Below are 24,170 nucleotides of genomic sequence, written 5' to 3' on the forward strand. Positions count from 1 at the left end.
GGGCTGTTAGGAATTGTGGACATTGAAGTCCAAAACACTGGGAGGACCAAAGTTTGACCATGCCTTGTTTAACCTATTTTACAGATTTGTGTAGATACATCCCCTGCTGTGGCCTCCAAGGGAGAGAAAAGCAGCCAGAATTATATGTTGTCTTTTCCCTTTTTTCCCTTCTGTTTGGTATCTTTTTTTTTTTTTTAAATGTAAATTAAGCATTTTCAAACTGCTCTGAGAGCTGTTTTGGCTCAAGGGTTAGGTCTAAATATTCTAAATAAATCAATGGTTCCCAATCTGTGGGCATGAGACCACGGCTCTAGATTATTAAATATGGTTTTCTGTGGGCAAGCAGATGGCGACTACTGGATGGCATATGTTCTGTATCAGAAACTAGAGCTGATGTGGTCTATCCAATACAATTTTCTGAATCAGAACCCCAAATAACCAAACCGAATCCAAAGTTGACCAAAAACTGATTCGTAACCCTTTTGAGTGGTCCCTGATCACGTGGTCCCTGGTCAAAGTGGTCCCTGGTCAAAAAAAGGGCTGGAAACCACGGAGGGCTCTTCCACACAGCCATATAACCCAGAATATCAAGGCAGAAAATCCCATCATATTTGCTTTGAATTGGGATATCCGAGTCCACACTGACATATATTCCACTTCAAACTACAAGAAAGGAGATTCCATCTGAACATGAGGAAGAACTTCCTGACTGTGAGAGCCATTCAGCAGTGGAACTCTCTGCCTCGGAGTGTGGTGGAGGCTCCTTCTTTGGAAGCTTTTAAACAGAGGCTGGATGGCCATCTGTCAGGGGTGCTTTGAATGCAATTTTCCTGCTTCTTGGCAGGGGGTTGGACTGGATGGCCCATGAGGTCTCTTCCAACTCTTTGATTCTATGATTCAAAGTAGAAAATGTGGGATTTTATTCAGCAGTGTGGAAAGGGTCTGAAATAAATAAATATCCCACATTTGCCCCAAAATTAAAGCTCAAGATGACTTGAATCCCAGCTTAATACAAATAATATATATATAATAATAATAACTAAATTGAAAATCAGCAAAAATCATTTTAGCTTCCGTAGCATAAACTAAGCTGAATCCATTTCTTTAAATCATTGCCAGGGTTTTATGATGCCTTTGCCTATTGTGCTTACAAGAACTTTCCCCTGTATTTCATGCAAACCTGTTCTACTGCAATTTGAACCACTTGTCTTTTTCTGCTTTGATAAAAAAACCTCAGTAAGATTAGCCTTTATACTACATCAGCACAACCTTCAGATAGGCAAGGATGAGAAACTGCTTTGGTTTCCCTGCAGCAACGTTTTACATTTCAAAGTGTGCAGATTAGTATCATGTCTAGTTTGGCCCTGAACAATTTGGAAATAGAACAAACAGAAATTCCAAACATAATTCCATTTTACAACCAGTTTTGTTTGCTCTGGGCTGAAGTGCTGAACTCTATTATAAGAGAAACATCATGTGCTATACTTTGGTCTTGATACCTAAACAAGACCTTCTAAAAATGATATCTAAATAAGATCTACCTAGTAATCACTACATGTCAAGGCTATGGGTGCACATAGGTTTCTGAGTTGTCTGGAGAACTGTAACCATTTGGGGTTACACAGTGGGTGAATCTACACTGTAGAATTAAAGCAGCTTCACCCCACTTTTAACTGCCAGGGCTCAATATTATGAACCCCTTGGATTCAGAATGGACTGAGGCCCTTTCTTCACTGGTAATCTTCCTCAAGCAACCATGGTTTGCTTTGGACCAACTCTGGGCCCTTCTACACAACCATATAACCCAGAATGTTAAGGCATAAAATCCACAATATCTGCTTTGAACTGGGTTATCCGAGTCCAAACTGCCATATAATCCAACTCAATGTGGATTTTATACAGCTGTGTGGAAGGGGCCAAAGTGGTGTCAAACTGCATTAATTCCACAGTATAGAGGCACCCAGAAGCACTGCGCAGTTGTGGCATGTTGATTCCAAGTTGTCAATTGCAACCATTTGTTTTTATTTGCAGCTATGACTGCATTTTATGAATTTTAATGTTTTACTTTGTAATTATGTGTGTGATTGTAATTCTATGTTTTTATCATTTTAGATGTATGTATTGTCTTTATGTGACACTTCACTGTATTTTGTTAATCGCCCAAGTCCCTTCAAGTAGATGGTTTGTTGTTGTTGTTCATTTGTTCAGTCGTCTCCGACTCTTCGTGACCTCATGGACCAGCCCACACCAGAGCTCCCTGTCGGCCGTCACCACCCCCAGCTCCCTCAAGGTCAGTCCAGTCACTTCAAGGATGCCATCCATCCATTTTGCCCTTGGTCGGCCCCTCTTCCTTTTGCCTTCCACTTTCCCCAGCATAATTGTCTTCTCTAGGCTTTGCTGTCTCCTCATGATGTGGCCAAAGTACTTCAACTTTGTCTCTAGTCTCCTTCCCTCCAATGAGTAGTCAGGCTTTATTTCCTGGAGGATGGACTGGTTGGATCTTCTTGTGGTCCAAGGCACTCTCAGAACTTTCCTCCAACACCACAATTCAAAAGCATTGATCTTCCTTCGCTCAGCCTTCCCTAAGGTCCAGCTCTCACATCCGTAGGTGACTATGGGGAATAGCATTGCTTTAACTATGCGGATCTTTGTTGCCATATCTTGGTTTTTTTTTATGTTTAGCTGCAGCCCAGCTTTTGCACTTTCTTCTTTCACCTTGATTAGAAGGCTCCTCAGCTCCTCCTCGCTTTCGGCCATCAGAGTGGTGTCATCTGCATATCTGAGGTTGTTAATGTTTCTTCCAGCAATTTTCACCCCAGCTTTGCATTCATCCAGCCCCGCACACCGCATGATGTGTTCTGCACACTGACATATATCCCAATTCAAAACAGAAAATGTGGGATTTTGTGGAAGGGCCCTAGGAAAGACTGCGCTCTAGGAAAGCAGCCCTGATTTCTATGCATGGAAGCATTCTGTGTGGCTATTCCCTACTACGCCATTCGTGAATGGAGATCAAAGAGGTCAGAACTTAAGGGAGAAGGAGAGGACTACAGTTCCCAGCATGCCTTGCGAAGGGGCCTGGTTTCCCTCGGAATCTGATTGGCCGCGGCTTGCCCCGCCCACGCCAGCCGGCTCTAGAGGTCTTCTAGCGTTGGCTGTTTCCCCTCAGTTTGGGGTCGAGGGAGGCTGAGGGAATTCGTGGGTTTGGCAGGGCCGATGGCAGCTGTGGCCATAGCCGCGCAACGAGGCCGCTGGCCTTCCCTCCTTCTGCGGAGGGCCTGCCAAGCCCCGCCAGGTCGGGGGTGCCGCTCCGGGGCTCCCGTGAGGCAACGGCAACAGCCGCAAGCCGTCGCAGCCCCCGTCGCTCAGGTGAGGAGGAGGAGGAGGAGGAGGAGGGGAAAGGCCCGTGTTCGGCTCAAGAGCGGTTCATTGGAGGCCTGAAGGCTGAGAGGAATCCTCACAAGGGTTGCATTGTTTTCCAAAGTTTGATTGTATTTTTGAACCATTTGGAATAAGTTTGGAGACCACTCATAATTTATTAGGATTTTCTCCCCCAGTGAGAAACAAATATTCAGTTTATATGGGATTTGTATACACTTTCTTGGGGTTTAACCCAGGCGTGGGCCAGCTTCGACCCTCCAGGTGTTTTGGACTTCAACTCCCACAATTCCTAACAGGCTGTTAGGAATTGTGGGAGTTGAAGTCCAAAACACCTGGAGGGTCGAAGCTGGCCCACGCCTGGGTTAAACCCCCAAGTAACTGTATAAAGGTAAAGGTAGTCCCCTGACATTAAGTCCAGTCATGTCTGAATCTGGAGTGTGGTGCTCATCTCCATTTCTAAGCCGAAGAGCCAGCGTTGTCCGAAGACACCTCCAAGGTCATGTGGCCGGCATGACTGCATGGAGCGCCGTTACCTTCCCGCCCGAGCGGTACCTATTGATCTACTCACATTTGCATGTTTTCGAACTGCTAGGTTGGCAGAAGCTAGGGCTGACAGCGGAAGCTCACGCCGCTCCCCGGAATCGAACCTGCGACCTTTCGATCAACAAGCTCAGCAGCTCAGTGCTTTAACCCACTGCACCACCCTAAGTAACTGTATACAACTCCCATATAAACTGAATATTTAGGGGATTTTCCCCAAGGCCTTGGTATCTAGAATATTAATAATATTTCGCAATGTGGGTTATGCCAAAGCTAAAAAAGATATAGAATTCTAGATTTGGAAAAGACCTCATGGGCCATCCAGTCCAACCCCCTGCCAGGAAGCAGGAAAATCACATTCCAAGCACCCCTGACAGATGGCCATCCAGCCTCTGTTGAAAAGCCTCCAAAGAAGGAGCCTCCACCACACTCCGGGGCAGAGAGTTCCACTGCTCAACAGCTCTCACAGTTAGGAAGTTCTTCCTAATGTTCAGATGGAATCTCCTTTCTTGTAGTTTGAAGTGAAATATATGTCAGTGTGGACTCAGATATCCCAATTCAAAGCAAATATGGTGGGATTTTCTTCCTAATGTTCAGGTGGAATCTCCTTTCTTATAGTTTGAAGACATTGTTCCGCGTCCTAGTCTCCAGGGCAGCAGAAAACAAGCTTGCTCCCTCCTCCCTATGACTTCCCCTCACATGGACATCATGTCTCCTCTCAGCCTTCTCTTCTTCAGGCTAAACATGCCCAGCTCTTTAAGCCACTCCTCATAGGGCTTGTTCTCCAGAGTCTTGATCATTTTAGTCGCCCTCCTCTGGACACATTCCAGCTTGTCAACATCTCCCTTCAATTATGGTGCCCAGAATTGGACACAGTATTCCAGGTGTGCTCTGACCAAGAGATTAGAGGGGTAGCATGATTTCCCTGGATCTAGACACTATAGTCTAAATCCCGTTGGTTTTCTTTGATTTTGGCCACTGCAGGTCATTGTTGGCCCTTGTTTTACTTGTTATTTATTTATTTATTTACAGTATTTATATACCGACTTTCGCACCCCTGGGGGGACTCAAGATCTTTTTCACATGTACTGCTGTGGAGCCAGGCATATGCCTGTTGAGCCAGGTGTATATTTATATACCACCTCCCCAAGAGGTCTCAGGGTTGTTTCCAACATATAAGGCAAAACATGCAATTGCCAGAAAGGGAAACCCTACAGACAAATTAAAATAATCATAAAACATAAATTCAAAATACCAATGTCTAGGCTAAAAAGACATAATCATCGTATAAATATTCTGAAATAGACATATTCAGACATGGATTCTGACTTGGGGCCCTTCCAGTAAGGCCCTATATACCAGGATCTGATCTCAGGTTTTCTGCTTAAAACTGGATTGTATGAGTCTGCACTGCCCGATAATCTGGGATAAGCAGAAAATCTGGCATCAGATCATGGGATATAGCGCCTGGAAGGCCCTTGGTTGCAAGACACTCCGATCTAGTGAGATTTCCCCCCTCATCATGTCTTGGTATGTAATATGTTTAGATATGGCTAATCTGGGGGGGGGGGGGGGTTCCCCTCCCGAATAAAATCTATATACATTTACTTGGAAGTAGGCCCCTCTGATTGAGTAGGAGCCCAAGGTCTTGGTTTCTAGAATATCTTTGGAAGCAGTTGTAATAATGGGATTCCTCCCTCCAATATATTCAAGTATTTATGGGTCTTGTACATACTTATTTAGGAGTAAACCCCTCTGATTTAGTAGGCCTTGGTATTTTCAAGCCTCCCGTATAACTCCAAACCCCCAGCCCCTCAAAAAAATCCAGGTGGGCATCAATCTTGTTTGTATACATTTACTTGGAACTAAACCCCTCTGATTTAGTAACATTTCCTGTTAGGTTTTAGTAGTTAGAATAAATTTAGAAACAACAAAACATTTAGTGGGACCCTCCCTCACACAAAAAGAAATCAGGTAGTTATGGAATAAATACACACTTACTTGGGAGTGAACCCCTCAGATGTAGTCCTCCGTCCCCCCGAGTGTTGATATTTGGAATAGATTTGGAGGCATCTAAAAACTTAAATGGGTTCCCCCTCCAAAATAAATCCAGGTTGGTATGATTCACGTATAAATTTTGTTGGGAGAAACAAAATATATGAGTTTTGTCACACACAAAAAAGTAATATGGAAATGCACCTACAAGATTTACTTTTCTCATATGGAAATGTTATCCTCTAATCCTAGGAAAGTTATTAAGGGAAATATAGTCTGTACATGCGCAGGGCCGTTTCTGTACACTTCATTAGAGACAACTAAAGATCAGTCACCACTTGGATTAGTAACAGCAATCTAGATTGCTTATAAAGATTAGGAAAAATGAGGGATTATTCAAGGCAAGTGATTACATGTTATTTTACCTCTTGCCTACTAAGCATTTGATGCAGAGATTCTGTGTAGAACATGGTCTACATGGTATATTTCTAAAGACCTTGTCAGTCATCTGTATTGAAGTTGAAAAAAGGGCGGGAGAAACTGGTGTGTGTAAATTATTTTTGTTGAAACATTCTTATCATCAAGGAAGTTTATTGCTCTTGGTTGTTCAGAGTACATTATTTGAAGCAAACAAACTGGCTGTAATCCGATGCCACTTTCTGAGAGTTCAACCCATAACAAATAGTGGGAGCTACTTCTGATTAGGAATGTGTTATCCCACCCTACAGCGCCCCTGTAGCCAGAGTTGAAAATCTGAACCGCATATTACATAATTACTTTCTGTACAAAAAAGAAAGGAAACAACATTTATAGCCTTTCATTTGTAATAAAACGAGCTGGGATGCAGTGGCCAAAACAACATTGTTACTAGCTGGTTATAATCCTGTTTTAACAACAAAAGTTGCTCTTTATAAAGCATCCAAAAGGAGATTGTAATGATTAGATTGGTATACAGTGTAAGGGGGACAAGAACCTTTGATGTATATACTTAAGATTAAGTTATGTTTGGTAACAAGTTGGCCACCCCACTTTTTCTCTCTGTGCTTGTATATTTGTTTTTTTTAAACTCGGATGAGACGTGTACTGTATGTTGTGTTTATTTTGTATGTTTTGATAAGGCCAATTGGATGATCAGTAAAAATCATTTCGTTTCAAGTAGAAATATGAAATGGTGGGTAGATTCTGTCATAAGACTTTATTGTGTAACATTTTCCCCAAAAGTACTTTTTTTATCTGATCTAGACTGCTTATAATAGCTAACAATAGAAAAATTAAGTTTTATTTTAAAATACATTATATCTAAGGTCTTGCATTGCATCTGTGCTTAAAAAGTCTCCTAATAAACATGTACTTATTCACTGCAGCTTCAGCATGTGTGTTTTCTTGTATGAGATTGTTATAAATAATGTATAGCTATTGGAACATTAAGAATATTTCCATGCATGCTGACACTAGGAGTTATCAGGTTGGGATTCAGAAAGGTGAACAGATAATATAAATATCTGATAGAATTTTGACGTTGTTTTGATGTTATATTCTCAGTTTCATAGAATATATTTTGTGTACTATGTGATTGGAATAACTATTACACATCTGTGTACAGTTTAAGAAAATACATTGTGTTCTGCAGTAGATGTTGTCAATGATTTTTAATGTAACTAACTGCATCTGAGGAGGATTCCAAAAATATCTAGTGTGTTTGATTTGGAGAGCATGAAGCAAGTTACGTATACTGATTTATTATATTGTTTGAGTCTAGAACTATGTCTTGGATAGTTTTCTGCATTTCATAATTTGTAACTTTTAGGTAACATTGAAACACACCAAGCTCTTGCTTTCCTTCTTAAATTTAAGACTAAATGTTAGAAAGTATGTTGTTCAGCCTTTGACAAAAACATGTTGACAAGGCACAACTGTTGCATAACTTTTAATGCTTCCAGAAAACTGCCACTGAAGCATTTACGATATTACAGCACACTGTGTGCAAAACAGTAGGTGTGAAGTTTGCGAAATGATCTTATTGGCATCAGGATGGGAAATACCAGATTATCTTTTCTCAAGATAATTGAGGCACTTCAGCTTGTTCTAGGAATCTGACTTTCAGTATTTGGTTAGAATTCTAGCATAGATTCAGTTCACATGTTCAGAAGAAATGAGAGTTGTGTTGATAGTTCAATAAACAAGGGGTGTTAAAACCTCTTCACTTTTCTACAGATGTATACACTGATCAGAAGCTTGTTGGTGACTTATAGTGAACAAATCCCTTCTTAATCCTATGTAAATTCTTTGTTGGATGTTGTGCAAGGAAGTGCCTGTTACCTGTTTGTGCAGCACCCTTTGTCTGGAGACACAAAATCAAGACAACTGAGCCCTGATTACCTCTTTGCCCTGGCTACTGATTGGCTGTATGGCAGACTGGCTGCCCTAATAATCATCATAATTTTATTTGTTTCCCTCTTCTATTTAAGATATCTCCACGCAGGGAATGTAGAGCAGCCTTTGCCTTTGCCTCTCCAGACAGTGCCCAGGCGTGCTTTGACAGAGCTGCACCTAGGACCCCTCCACCTCCCCTTCAGCACCTGCCAGCAGGTCCAATACGTCTGTGTATTCCAGTTTCATTGAATGTACAAGTACAGAGAAAATGTAGAGGGCTACAAGAAAATCACAGTTTAGTTAAGAACTTGGAAGAGGCACTTTGTTTAATTGCAGTGCCCAGAATCTCCCAACCAGCAATAGTTAGGGAAATTCTGAGAAGTACAGTCCTCAAAGCTAATGTTTGTCAAATCTGGTCTAGTAGCAAACTATTTTTGGCCTAGTTTCAAACAAGTATTAATTTGGGTTTTTGACCCTGTTCATTGTTGTAAGGTTAACTCTTAACTATTTTTGCTGAAGGTAATGTGATCCTTCACAGCAAGACAATTTCCTAATGTGATGACCAGGAAATTAAACCTTCTAAATTTGTAGATGCAGGAAGGGGACTTCAAAGGTATGACCTGGCTTTAAAATGCTTATCATTAGCTTTTATGGGCCAAAATAAAATGTTTAAAAAGGGATTTGTGGTCCCTGAAAGAGTAATCATTTTATTTCAGCATAAGCTCAAATGAACTTACATGAAAGCTTATGCTAAAATACATTGGTTGCTCTTTATGATACCACAAGACTTCTTTAATACAGTGAAACAGTCTGACATAGTCAGATGTAGCTATGTTGGCCATGCAAGAAAGTACAACAAAATCCAAAATGCACAAAGGAGTTGTTTACTGACCAACCAAGTTGCACAAAATACATTATGTAAGCTTTTTAAGATTTCCTTGCTTTTTCATCAGGCAATAATAATAATAATAATAATACTTTATTTATAACCCGCCCTTTCTCCCCAAAGGGACTCAGGGTGGTTTACAAAAAATAACAAAAATATCAAACATCCAATGCCTAAAAACAAATAGATAATCAAGGCAGAAACATGAAATAAAATCAATATAACATATAAACAATCAAAACCAAGGATAAACTAAATAAGTGTAATAAACTCAAAAAATAATAAATTGTTACATAATACATTAAAATATAATATAACACATCCGCAAGCTGAGATAACTATCCATTCTCAGGGCAGGGGTGTATCAAATATGCTCAAATGTGTGCCAAATATGGTAAAAGTCATACAGGAGAAGGGAAATAATGCTATTAGACTCACAAGGCTACATTTTTGTCTTCAGTGTAACTTTCACAGTCAAAATGTAAAGAAATTGTGGAAACATACGTCTCCTGCCCCCAAATGGGAATACCAGGGCAGAAGGTAGAGCATGCCTGGAAAAAATATATTTTGGTTTTGTTCAGAGCTTTGCAGGGAATCACACTCTTTACTTCGGCGCTCTTCTGCAAATCCACCCATTTGGCTTCACTTTAGAGACAGAAGATACAGAGACTGAATGGAGTCTGTCAGGATTGATTTATACTCTTCAGTAGGAAAAAAACCTTTTCTCCCAGAACTGGGACCTGAGGCAATAAACTGCTATATCTCTGCAGCCTCAGATTTACATATCCAGGATCAGATTACAGGTTGGCAGTTAGGTAAATGAATGAGGTTAAATTCTAGAATACAACACATTCAGGGCTAAGACCCCTGCAACCTCATTTGGACCCTCAAATTGCAGCTCTTACATGATAAACATGTTTTGGGGAAATATTCAGTGGCCCAGAGCTTACCGAGGAAGAACCTAGAACTGCTGATGCTCCCGATTGGCCACCAGTTTCTATTGAAGGCCTGCTTTAAAAATTAAAAAAAAAAGGAAAAGCTCTAGGAGGGGATATGCTCTTGCCCGAGTTGTTGAAATGCAATATCACCTGGTGGGTTCCTATCCTGGCCAAACTGTTTACACATATCAACCAGACAGGAATCACCCCAAATGGATGGAAGACTAGTGCAATTGTCCCACTATATTAAAAGGGCAACAGAATTGACCCCCACAATTATAGACCTATTAGTCTTCTGGCCATATTGTCAAAGATCCATGGTATGTTTTTGTTTAATAAATTACATAGCTGGGCAGACGAGAATAATATTATTACAGAGGAACAGGCTGGATCTCAACAAGGCAGAATCACAATAGACCAATCCTTCATGCTTTTGCACTTAATCTAGAACAGTCTGAAGAAACTAAAGGGATGCGTATATGCTGCATTTGTGGATTTTACCTCAGCTTTTGACTCAACTGACAGACAGTGTTTGTGGGCAAGGTTGGCAAAGACTAATGTGGATGGACAACTGTTGTCATTATTGCACCAGCTATATTCAGGAACAGATCTAAGAATGTGTTAGATCTGTCAGGTAAGCTGTTGGACAACATTGAAACAAGAAAAGGAGTTAGGCAAGATTGTTTGTTGGCTCCTTTTCTGTTCAAATTCTGTATGAACAATCTAGTTGCCAAATTGAGCTCCCTGATCACTTCCCACCAATGGTTCCCTCACTTATCACGGGGGTTACGTTCCAGGACCACCCGCGATAAGTGAAATTCCGTGAAATAGGAATGCCCCTCCCCTTCCCTTCTCTCCCTCTGTCTCCCCGCACCTCTGTCTTCCCTCCTTCCTCCTCCTTCCATAGAAGAGAGAAGACAGAGCCTGGGAGGCTGCTGCTGCCACCGCCATCCCTTCCTACCTTCTTATTCACATTTTTCCCCAAATCTACTTCCCATACTTCCTTCAAATAAACTTGTTCTTGAACCCCACCAATAGAATTGGGTCAAACACCCCACACAGAACCCCAATGACCAACAGAAAATACTGGAGGGATTTGGGAGGAATTGGCAATGATTTAAGGGAGAGCACTCCTGCTCTCCCCTCCCTGCTTAGAGTCCCTGAAACAGCCGTCCGCATGGTTGAGAGGCCAACTGAGAAGCCAGCCTTCTTTCCTCCTTGTTTGGGACCCCGGCAACCTAGTCCTGCCTTTTTAAGCCCAAGGGCCCCAATCCCTGGATCCTGAGCCACCCTTTTGCTCTGCTGCTGGAAGAGGATGTGCAAAAACTGCATTGCCTGCTTGGCCCAGAAGGCACCCTTCCTTTTCGCCGAGGTAAGGGGTTCACAGGACTCTTACACACACACACACACAGAGAGAGAGAGAGAGAGAGAGAGAGAGTTCCTCTCCCTTGGCAAAGGCATCAGGGATGGATGGACACACACACACAGATCCTCTCCCTCGGCAAAGGCAGCAGGGAGAGAGAGAGAGAGAGAGAGAGAGAGAGATCCTCTCCCTTGGCAAAGGCAGCAGGGACACGCACACAGATCCTCTCTCTCTCAGCAAAGGCAGCAGGGACACATGCACACACACACACACACACACACACACACAGAACAGAGCCAGGGGCACAAGGGACTGCGGCAGGAAGCCAGGAGGGGGTTAAGCGGTGGGAGAGACGCCACTGAGGAGGCTTCTCTCACAGGTGATCTCTGTCTGGGCGTGGAGAGAGAAGGAGGAGGAGGAGGAGAAGAAGATCCGGTGCCTGTATGTGGGAGAAGGAAACTTTCCTCGGATCTTCTCTGGGCAAACAGAGGAAGAAGGGGAAAAGAAATAACAATACAATGCACTACTTAATTTTTTAAAAAAACCACAATAAGTGAACCGCAAAGTAGCGAGGGAACACTGTAACAGGAGAATTCAAATATTATTATACGCTGACGATATGGTCCTCTTGTCAACTACACAAATAGGATTTAGGAGATTCTTGCGGACACTAAGTAGAATTTGTGATCAAGAGAAGTTTAGGATTAATTACTCTAAAACTAAAGTGATGGTATTCTCCAAGAGAAAGCAGATACAGCTAGATGGCCACCCAGTAAAACAGTGACATAGTTTTAAATACCTGGGCATACACTTCTCATATAATGGTAATGGGAAGAGTCATATAGAGGCATCATCTGCTTGGAGGTCAGCAAAATCAATTCTTCCCTTTGGGAAAACAAAGGGGGGGGGGGTTCCTTGGTATATGCCACAGTTAAGATTTTTGCTGCTAAAATTCTACCACAGTTGTTATATGGAGCTGAAATATGGGGACATGGTGACACAAAACTCAACAGACAGTATTTCCAAGCACCTGTGAGAAGATGTTGTAAGGAACTGGTAACAACTGAAGTCTATGGAAATCAAAAATCTATCCTTCCCATCTTTTTTTAATCAAGAAAATGAGATTTTAGCTGGTGGAGGAAGATAGCTTCTCTTGTTTTTACTAGGATTGGCTTACAAATCAAGTTGAACTACTTGCATCAAAGTCAAAAATAGCTCAGTGTGTTTCTTGATTCAATCCTTTCTGTGGGAAGCACAGGTAGAAATAAACCACTCTCTGCAAACTAGTAATATGGTAGGCCTTTCTCCTCCTCCAGGGATTTTTTGGGGAAAATCTAACAACTAGATAACTGGTGCAAAATTGGAGTGCAAACAAATAAATTGAGAAACTGAAAATATATGATGTAACCGAATAAAAAATCAGATACATTCTACATTATTCAGTGTTTTAAATCAAAAATAAACAGGTGGTCTTACAAGGCTTATTTATTAGAAAACTACACAGTCTTTTATGCCCTGTTTCCTGTGTTACATCCAATGACAGACCTTAGTTAATATATTAACAATAGGTCTCACTCATCATTCATTCTGACCTTTGGTATTTCTCACCATATTGTGTAATCTCCAGTTAGAGTAGTGCCTCATAGAAATATATACACTATCGCTCTAAATATATCATTTGGTTCACTAGCTGATAGACAGCAGCTCTTATCCTGCTAGGAACTGGCTAGCACAATAATTTCAGATGTTATCTTTTTGAAAGCAAAGCGCTTGATGGATTTGTGCTAAATATCTGTCATTTAAAATCACAAGAGTAGTACTAGATATTCTTGAAAAGCAGTAATAACTGTAATTGCTGAATGACAACCAGGGACACTGAAGTGCTTGTGCCTTGCATTTTTTCATAATGTAGGAGTAGGAATTGCTTGAGGCATCTGGTGATTTAAAGCGAAAAGCACTGTTAAATGCTAACTCTTAAGTATTGTGTTACTATGAGGCATTGCAAGTTTCTCAAGTTTCTCCTGACACTGAAAAAAAATGCAAATCAGGCATGTAAACTGTTTCTTCCACAGATTTCTATTGTTGACTTTAAAATCAGCTACTTTTACTTTTTGAGCTTCATCTTTTCAGCTCAGAGATGTGAACAAAATATTTATATCCCACCTTTCATCCAGATTGGTGGTAATCAGTTTTAATTGCTAATACAGCACAGCCCAAATGCTCTCAGTTACTATCATAGATCAGAAATATACAGAGATATCTCCATTACGGAAAAGTGATTAAAATTTGAACAGGATAATGGTCTGTGGTTTTTAAAGAAGATGGAAGATGCCCATTTACAGGTTGCATGTGGATGTGAACTCAATCACTTTCTTTGCTACAATTCCAGCTTTGTCCCTTTACAGTGTTATAAAAATTAAAATGCTGATGATTCAGACTAAGGGGAATAAATATTAACTTCAGCACCTGGTACAGAAGGAGTTGTTTTGAATTTCTTTTCTTTTTTGGCACATTCTTGGAGATTTAATACGTAAAGGTAAATAAGATTTGATAGGTATGTAAGCAATGTTGAGATTTGAAGGGGTGGTGTAGGAGGAGGAATTGAAAGATAGAACTTTTTTTTTTTTTTTAAAGTGCAACAGAACTAGGAAATTTGTGTTTAAATTCCATTTGGCCATGGAATTAACTGAGCTACTTTTAACCAGTCACATATACTCAACCCTAACCTACCTATGGAGTTTGTTTGGTTTTTTGTTTTTGGGTTGTTTTTTTTATTTTTGTTTTTGTTTTTGAGATTACAGCGGCACAGCACACAAGAAAAGATAGAATGCAGCCAATTAAAAATACGTAAAAATGTTTTTGCACCGGAATAAAAATAAATGTAGCACTAATGTTCTGGTTTGACTGCTATTCCATGGAGAAGATGCAAAGTTTAATAGTAAAATGAGACTTCAACTACCCTAGTGGTTCTCAACCTGTGGGCCCCCAGATGTTTTGGCCTTCAACTCCCAGAAATCTTAACAGCTGGTAAACTCACTGGGATGTCTGGGAGTTGCAGGCCAAAACACCTGGGGACCCACAGTTTGAAAACCACTGAACTACCCTAATACCTTCTGAAAGACCAGTTTTTAACAACATGGGATCCCCCAAAAATTCCTTGTGTGCTTTACAGATGTCTTCCAGTTGAAGAAGATAGATGAGTAAGGAAATCCACTATCTTCATCAGTAGAAGAATAATGAGATTGTGGGGGAAAATATGGTATTGAAATCCAAATGCAGAGATAGATAGATAGATAGATAGATAGATAGATAGATAGATAGATAGAACAAATGCACAGATATGGGGTAGGAGATATAGGACTTGGCACATACAAAGGGGGTATATAAACATTTTTCAACTGCCCCTTACTATAGGTTCAGAATTTTGGTAGAATAATAGGCATTGAACGTAGTAGTAAAACAGAATGATCTTCCAAACAAAGGGAATTTACACTTCTTAATTCCTAACTATTCACTATGGCTAACTATTCACTATTGTTCAGTTCCAGCATTTCCAGCTAAAAATATCATATTTTCAGACACCAAGTGGCTCAGAAACCAGGTGATTGGAATTTAAGAGTTGTCAAGGAGTTATTTCAGTTCAGATGAGTCACACAGTATCCATCAGGATGAAGGTAGAAGTTATAGAGTGGTCATACGCTGGTCCAGAAGTTGTTCATTACGCCAGTAGTCCAGCAAAAAAGGCAGGAAGAAGTAGAACAGAGTAATAAATGCTAACCAGTCCAAGGTCAGTAAAACATGAACACTAGAAAGTATTGCTAGGGGGTGGATAGAATATTTAGGGGTTGTCTCCAAACACAGGAGACTAATTCAGTCAGTGTCTTCTCCTTAATAAATACCGGGAGCAATGCAATCCCATCTTGTCCCTTTCTTGCACTGTGAATAATAGTAATGGGGCTTCAGCATCTGCAGCCTTTTGCTGGGGAGTAGGTGCCCCCTCTGCCTCAACCCCCAGCTCCTTGGCCGCAGTGAGTCCATTGTTATCAGGGATGCAGATCCTGACTATAAGCCTCATTCTCTCCCTCTGTTGCCTCCTCAATAAATACCGGGAGCAATGCAATCCATCCTTATCATTTTCTTGCATGGTGAATAGAGACAGTGATAACAAAGAAAATATCTCAGCCAAAGGTTCTAGAATGCTACTTGAAACAGATAAGTAAACCAGTAGTTTGACAGCATCCTTGAGCTAACAAACAATTGCATGTCACAAGCATATTTAATCTGCTGCTTGTATTCCAGCCAGGGTTGTTTTAATATATTCCATAATCTATTTTTTTAAAATGGTTGCTTTTGTTAGGCTCCTCTTCTCTGAAAGCTGTATTGGCAGTAAAGAGGTAGAAAAGAATTTCATCAATAGTGTAGAAGATTATGTAAAGATTAACTCCGGATTGTTTTTAATTAATTGATTTTCCAAGCATGCCTTGGTAATGCTCACAGTTTTCAGTGAATCATAACGACCACATTCATTGCTCAGCATCTTTCTGTCCTTTCATGCTCTTTGTACTGTGAGAACTGGAATGTTTCTTTTCTTAATACTGAAGTTCTTTGAACCAGAGATGAATTTCCTTACTATTAAGATATTATTTTTGGATAGTTTGTTTTTCTTTTATTGAGATGAGGTGAGTAACTATGGAAGACAAACACAACTCATTAAGAAACCTCAGAAGACTGCAACCCCCCCCCTCCCCCAAAATGATACTTGCTTTTGCAAAAAAAAAAAAAGAGAGAGAGAGAGAGCTTTGTCCTCAAATGTCCTTTAGGGAAATTAGTTTTTGTTGTTTATCTAAACAATGGAGTGAGAAGTGGTGCTGCTGCTGAGTGTTACAAGTGAGACCTATAATAACATGTTACAAATGGAGTGCTCTTGTATGTTATTCCATTCAATCAGTCCTGAACACTCTACTTCAAGTAAGTAGTTTTATGTGGAAACCCATCAATCAGTATTTCATGGGCATTTAGAACTCACAGTCATAATCTATGTTTATGAAATATTTCCCTCCTACAGAGATACTTTTCCTTTCATTTTTGGGCTGATTAAAATGTTAGCATTTTTCCCAGTCCCATTGATACATGGTGGAATTTGGGATCAACATTCACATGTAAATATAATAAATAGATGGAAAAATTGTGTTTGAATTTAATATATTTTCCTTATATACTATATCCCTGTCTATCTGTGTATTTAAAATTTAGTACAATATTTTCCTTCTTACTTACACGGCGAAAAATGTTTAGCCCTTCCAAATGTGGGACTTCAGTTCCAGTCATATTTCACCATTGGTCATTTTGTTTAGAGCTGGTAAGGAATTGCGGTCTAGTAACATTTTGAAGAGAGCCTCTGTGGCAGCTTATTTAAGTCAGAATTAGTAGTCCAAGCAACAAAGAATCAGTGCCCAGTCAGTCATGGAAACCCATTGGATGACCTTGTCACACACTTAGAGAAAGACAATGGCAAACCTCCTCTATATAACAAGTTGGTGTCAACTTCAAGGCACAACAACAGCTATAGGACCATATATTGCTCACCTCTGACACAAGATTATAATAGTTTTCTCTGTGTTTCATTGCTAATAGGTTTTATTATGAAACCCCTGTGAAATTCATTCAACCACCGTAATCACAGACACACTATCTATATATATAATAAAAGTCAAAGTTTGTATGCGACGGACAGAAGTGCGGCGGACGTAGGGCGGAGGGATATGTGGCAGCTTTCTGATTGGCTGCTGCTGTGGTGCTATTTGCATATGGTCTCTGATTGGGCAGCTTCAATAGGAGCCCCTGGTGGAGAAGAGGGTTCATGGCAGAAACGGGGCATGACAGAAGGAACTTTGCATATGGTCTCTGATTGGTCAGCCTCAAATCCAACATTCCGAGATGACAAAGAGAGGAAAGGAAAGGCCGGGGGCTGGGTCAGAACACTACCAATACAGACCGAAATAGGCACACAGAGCCCCCATCACCCACTCTACATCCTACTGCAGTTTGGAGGACTACGAACAATGGATGATGGGACTTGCAGTACCACCACTCACATTCTGAGACCGCTGTTAACCTTATCCAATGACTGATCAGGACCAAACCTTGCACAGAGACCTCTCATGACCCACTTTACGTCCTGGTGTGGTTTGGCCGGGGATGGACCATGGATTATGGGACTTGCAGTACCATTGCTCAATTCTTCAGACCACTGCAACCCTCATCCAATTACCAATAAATACCAAACTTGGCACACTGAGTCTCCATGACGCACTCTACATCCAGGTGCAGTTTGAAGGAGGATGCACCATGGACGATGGGACTTGCAATACCTGCACTCCCTTCCTAAGACCATTATAACTGCCAACAATGATGGATCAGGACCACAATTTACACAGAGAGCCCGCATAACTCACTCTACATCCTGGTGCGGTTTGGAAGAATTTGACAATGGATGATGGGACTTGCAGTCACTTCACTCACTTCCTGAGACCACTGAGACCCTCGCTAATGACTCATCAAGACTAAACTTGGCACATGGAGCTTCAATGACCCACTCTACATCCTGGAGCAGTTTGGAGGACGACAGACCATGGATGATGGGACTTCAAGTACCTCCACTACCCAAGACTGCTGCAAAACTCATCTAATGACCAATCAAGACCAAAGTTCGCACACAGAGCCCCCATGACCCACTCTACATCCTGCTGCAGTTTTGGAGAAGGGTGGACCATGGATGAATGAACTTCCAGTACCTTCACTCACATTCTGAGACCTCTGCAAACCTCATCCAATGACGGATCAAGACCAAACTTGGCACATAGACCTCTCATGACCCACTTTATGTCCTGGTGTTATTTGGAAAACTTTGGAGATGGATGATGGGACTTGCAGTACCTTTGCTCACTTTCTGAGACCACTGAGACCCTCGCCAATGACTAATCAAGACTAAACTTGGCACATGGAGCTCCAATGACCCACTCTACATCCTGGTACAGTTTGGAGGAGGACAGACCATGGATGATGGGACTTCAAGTACCTCCATTCCCTTCCGAAGATTGCTACAACCCTCTTCTAATGACCAATCAAGACCAAACTTGGCACACAGAGCCCCCATGATCCACTCTACATCCTGCTGCAGTTTGAAAGAGGATGGACTTTGGATGATGGGACTTGCGGTACCTTCACTCACTTACTGACACCACTGCCACCCTCATCTAATGACTGATAAAGACCAAACTTCGCACACAGAGCCCCCATGACCCACTCTATATCCTGCTGCTGTTTGTAGGAGGATGGGCCATGGATGATGGGACTTCAAGTACCTTCACTCACTTCCTGAAAATAATGCAGCCGTTATACAAATACAAATAAAGACCAAACTTGGCATACAGAACCGCCATTACCCACTTTCTCTAATAACCCGGGCAACGCCGGGTCCCCAAGCTAGTTTGGGAATAAAACTGCGGTGTTTTTTCATTGTCCCATGTGAGTACACATGCACCTCCAAGTCACCTGTGAACTTGTGGTCATCCTGTGAATTTCATAGGGATTTCCAAGGCGAGCAATAGAAGTTGTTTTACCTGTTTCTTCCTCTAAAGCAAGCCTGTACAAACTGGTCCTCAAGGTGATCTGGACTTCAACTCCCAGAATTCCTGTCCATTGAACAAGCTGTCTAGGGCTTCTGGGAGTTGGTGGCAAACACCTGGAGGGCTACAGGTTGTGCAGGCCTGCTCTAAAGTATAGCCTACACCATTTGGTATTCATTTCAACTCCCATCCAAGTACTAACCAGGACTGACCCTGCTAAGGATTCACAAAGCTGTTTTTATAATACAGTAAAATGGTGTTAAACTAAGTTACAATTATCTTCATTTGCATTTAATTACTGTATGTCAGTATTAATATCAAGTCTATACAGAGTTTGTGGTACAATATCAGATATAGTATTAGTTAGGCCTATTTTTCATACTAACTCTCAAGCAACCAGAAATTACATTTATCCAGCATCTGCCAATCCCCATGGTTGCCAGTTAACTGTGAGTCTACTGTACCAGGCGTTTTTGAATGTCTGGGTGGGAAAATGGTAACAGATAGATTTGGCTGAAACTTGACACATTCTCCTTTGTTTTCAACCTATCCACAACATATATATATGTCTAATTTTAAAAGTGAAAATCATTTTATTTGACATACAGGAGATTACAAATCCAAGAAGGAAAGGATTTCTAAGTGAACATGCTGCTCCTTTCTCTGCTTTCTTGACTGATGGTTTTGGCCGCCAGCATAATTACTTAAGGATCTCACTGACTGAGAAATGCAACCTCAGATGTAAGTCTTTCTGTTCTGGTTAGGAGCATGTTAATAATATTCATAGCCATGTTCTGATAACCATCTCTTATTGGAAACTTCTTTAACAATCTGTACTTGTTTGAAGGTCCATTTAGTTCATTATTATAGCTGTGAGGTTGCCACCCAAAGCCTGATTTAGGATCTCTCATTCACAGTTATAAATTAATACACATGTGTCAACCACATTGAGTAACTGGGCAATAAGCTAAATTGCCTTTCTAAAGTTGTAAGTTCAAGTGATCGTTAGGTGATGAAGGTGATGTCTGTGGATGGCATCCTAACAAGCAGAGAGCCTAGTCCCCATAATTTTATACTTTAAGAAGCCATATGTCTGTTAGATATGGTGGAATATGACACAGAAGTGGCTCCATTAAGTCCCCATTGGGGAGATAGGGTGGGATAGAAAGACAGTTTTATTATTTTATTATTATATTCCTACTCCAGGAGAAAGGCAACACACAAATGCAACAAAGAAATAACAGCCAGACCTCTATTGGAGATAATAAATGAGGGGTTGTAATCATGTGGCCCCCAAATTACTGCTGGAACTCAACTCTTCCAGCATTCCTCGGCTTTGATTTTGATGGATAGGGTTACTTGGAGTTGCAGTCCAGGCAACTCCCAAGTAATAGGTTTGCATTAAAAAATGGTACCTGCATTGTCTCAGATGAGGATAGCATCTAGCATGTGGCATGCTTCCTACCCCTGCTAAAAATGATCAAGCCATTGGGTAAAGGAAGATGCTGCATTCAGAGGGAAAGCAAGTTTGCATCTAGAGCCCAAATCTCTTGGGAAAAATGTTTCTCCTTCTTAGTGCATGCATATTTACATTCTAGGAGCAGCTCCTTTTCAAGGGAAAATAAGTTTGCATTAAAAAAAATACACATAGTCTTGTGTATATTGTTATTGCACATGCAGCCAAACCAAGTGTTTTTTAATGTAGTAAATAAATTATGCATTTGGATTTATAGCCATCCTTCCAAATTTACAGGTTTCAGTTTTGCAGATTTGATTTGAAACTCTTCTCTTCCAACACAACTCTGTTGTCAAATTCCACTAGAAGTTGACCATAGATTTGTGCTAGGGTACATAAAGATTCCTAGACTGAACACTTGTAAGGTCCCCCAACTTCCAGCAAAAGATGACTACATAATTGTGCAGGAGCAGCCTAGAGACTCTAGAGAGGTGTTCTCTCATGTTTAAAAAGTGTTATTTTGTTTGCCATTTTTCTTCTTCTTTTTTCATCTCCTTTGTGGGGGGTACTGTAATACTAATCCCAGCAAATGTTGAGGCCTGATTGTATTTGTTAAATGTTTGGAAGAAAGATGTAAATAACTCATATGGGGTTATATTTCCCTTTGTGGTATGTTTTAGGTCAGTACTGCATGCCAGAGGAGGGAGTTCAGTTAACTCCCAAATCAGAACTGTTGAGCACCCAGGAAATCATCACTCTTGCCAGACTCTTTGTGAAAGAGGGTGTGGACAAGATCCGATTGACTGGAGGAGAGCCTCTTATCCGGCCTGATGTAGTGGACATCATAGGTATGCTATGTGTGCAATGATTGTGAAATCTTCTGCTGAAAATCTCAAGGGAATGTGGCATCATGTCAAAGCCTGCTAGTAGCATAGAGTGCTTTGAGAATTCCAATACACTCACAGAACTATCTTGTTGGACGTAAAGTAAAATGACTTAGATGAATTCCAAAGAAAACTTAAACACAATATTGCAGGCCAATCAATTCCATTGCCCACTATCATTTTCAGTCTGTTGCTCAATAGCCAGTCAGTATTCCATGTTTACTCAGCTCAGTTCCCTTTTTGGAACTCAGCTTTTTTTAGAATGTGGATAGTGGATCCTGGTGCTGTCTCATGAGGATCTGGTTAGATTTGCGGGGGGGGGGGGGGGGGGGGAGGGGGGTTTGATGGACTTTATGGACTTCTGCTAGTTTTATCCCTCTCATATGCATGTGTAGACATTTTCAGGCACATAAAATGGACTCAGAACTGAGCTCACCATAAATATATATGAGGTCAGTTGCAATTAATCTGAACCGTGCACATTTATTCAGCTTTATTTTAATTTTATGCATTTCTAGGGGCTTAGTTACTCATTTTCCATCACTCTAAAAGCTAAGAAGGAAGTTAATTTCCTTATTAAATGATTTTTTTCATCCATTATATATACTTTAGATCAGGTTCCTTAATTGTTTTCCACTCTTGACCCTTTTCCAACTTATACATTTTAAATGACCCTATGTGTTGTTTATTCGTTCAGTCACTTCTGACTCCTCGTGACCTCATGGACCAGCGCACTCCATAGCTCACACCAGATAAACCCATGTGTACAGGTTTAGAAAATACCCATGTGTATAGGTATAGAAAATAGATTTCAATAAACCAAACAGAATTTTCAAGGCTTTGCTAAACAGACTGCTTTTCCTTTTGTGAAGTACAGCTGAAGCATTTCTTGCAGAAACTACTATAAACCTTGCATGTTTTTATTAACAGATTTGTGTAAATGGATGGCATTCCTAAACTTTAAATGTTGCCAAAATTTTTGCAACTTCAGCATTGAGCTAAAAGGACCCCATTTAGGGTTGTGACCCACTGTTAAAGAAGCATTTCTTTAGATAATTCAAATTATTTCTCAATAAAACAGCATGTTTCAGTTGCTTGTCCATGTGCTGCAGTTTACCTTGCATCTTGCAGTTTCCTTTCAGAGACGAATATCTCTGTAGGAAAAAATATATACACTGTTGGTAACAACATTTTGTTTTTGTGTGGTTTGATCTTGTAGTAATCCAGCCTCTATAGGATAGAATGATACACATGCTAATATTGGATAGCAATATTGAGCCAAATTGTGCTTCCTATGTTTTCGTCCATGGTTTTGAAAGCTGGAGGAGATAGATAGTTATTGTCTACCCAGAAGTCTCAGATATAGAAACTGACTTCATAGACCCTTTCAAAAGGTGAATAATATATTGATACACAAAGGTTTTTTTATAATTATCTGTGCAAATATCATATGTAAGATTTATACTTGGCCCATTGTGTCCATCTCCCATTTCTCTCACTCTAGCACCCTTCTTGCTTGTTCTTAATGGTTTATCTAATACTTTTGAGACATCATAATTTATTTTTCAAGTTGTTCTTTTTCCTCACTGTTGTGTATTCCCAGCTCAGATGCGCAAACTAGAAGGACTTGAAACCATTGCTGTTACAACGAATGGCATCAACCTAGCCAGACTTTTGCCCCGGCTCAAAGAGGCTGGCCTAAATGCCATTAACATCAGCTTAGACACATTGGTCCCAGCAAAATTTGAATTCATTGTCCGCCGAAAAGGTATAGCAAGTATTTTACTATAACTTTTTATAGTTGTGGAGTTTGTTTCCAAAATCTACCAAATTCAAAAAAGAAATTAAAAATGAGCTATAGGTGGCAAGACATTCTTGGCAAGGAGTAGAATATTATGTAGAGATCAAAACGATCAAAATGTATCACATCACTTCATTACAAGGCTTGAAAATTTTCAATTTTTTTCAAATCTTCAGCATATTTTTGTATTCCTGTAAAATTTATTCAGAGGGATTTGGTACTTTTTAGAAACAAGCTCCACAATTATGTCTTTGGTATTTTAATAATTTTGTCCTGCATAATGTTTGTCTGATTAGCAGACAATGTGGAAAGGAAATCTAGGGGATAATTTAGGAGCTTGTACAATGACCTTTTCCAGTGTTTTTTTTCATAAAAAGGTTTGTTTAATTTGTTGCACACCAGTATATAGATATTAATATACATTATTTAAACTCTGGATCATTCACTGTTTGTGTGAACTCTGCTGTAATTATTAAAGATTCATTGTTTGTCAGAAGCAGCTTATTATCTACAATAAACACAGAGTGCACCCGTGGAGGCAAAGGAACTGTAGAAAGACAGACAAAGAAGTTGCAAAAGACTTAATTTGTTTCTTGTGGTATAGGGAAAAAATGTTGCTGAAAAATAATAGTCCTGATTTTCAAAGGGAATTTTGAAGTAAGAGGGGCAGAGGTCATTGCAGCTAAAAGAAACTACATGATGGAAGAACAACTGGTTGGTTAATTGTAAATCAGTTTCTATTGAGTAGGGGACACAAGCGAAACAAGACGACATAAATAAGGACCATAGGGTGGAAGCCCTTGTGCAATAAGAGTAAGAATTCATAGTAGTGAATTAATTTGAAAAGTTGATTTGTAAAGAAAGCTTTCTGAGAGTGACCTAGCAAAAGAGGAGGGAAGAATTATTAGCAAAATTCGTCTGGGAT

The 24,170-nt window shown here is 40.4% G+C and overlaps 1 protein-coding gene across 2 annotated transcripts in view; it reads left to right on the forward strand.

Moving 5' to 3' along the window:
• Positions 1-3,159: 3,159 nt before the first annotated feature.
• MOCS1 (molybdenum cofactor synthesis 1) overlaps positions 3,160-24,170 on the forward strand; it is a 47,067-nt gene continuing 26,056 nt past the window's right edge. The window contains exons 1-4 of one of the 2 annotated variants that reach the window (XM_060754097.2): positions 3,160-3,369; positions 19,713-19,845; positions 21,241-21,408; positions 23,048-23,212. In XM_060754097.2, the coding sequence (XP_060610080.2) occupies positions 3,217-3,369; positions 19,713-19,845; positions 21,241-21,408; positions 23,048-23,212 (619 nt within the window). In that variant the 5' untranslated portion in view covers positions 3,160-3,216. The remainder of the gene's footprint in view (positions 3,370-19,712; positions 19,846-21,240; positions 21,409-23,047; positions 23,213-24,170) is intronic. The other variant, XM_060754098.2, reaches the window with a different exon arrangement.

Source organism: Anolis sagrei, chromosome 1 (genome assembly GCF_037176765.1).
Source record: "Anolis sagrei isolate rAnoSag1 chromosome 1, rAnoSag1.mat, whole genome shotgun sequence".
NCBI classification, from domain to species: domain Eukaryota; kingdom Metazoa; phylum Chordata; class Lepidosauria; order Squamata; family Dactyloidae; genus Anolis; species Anolis sagrei.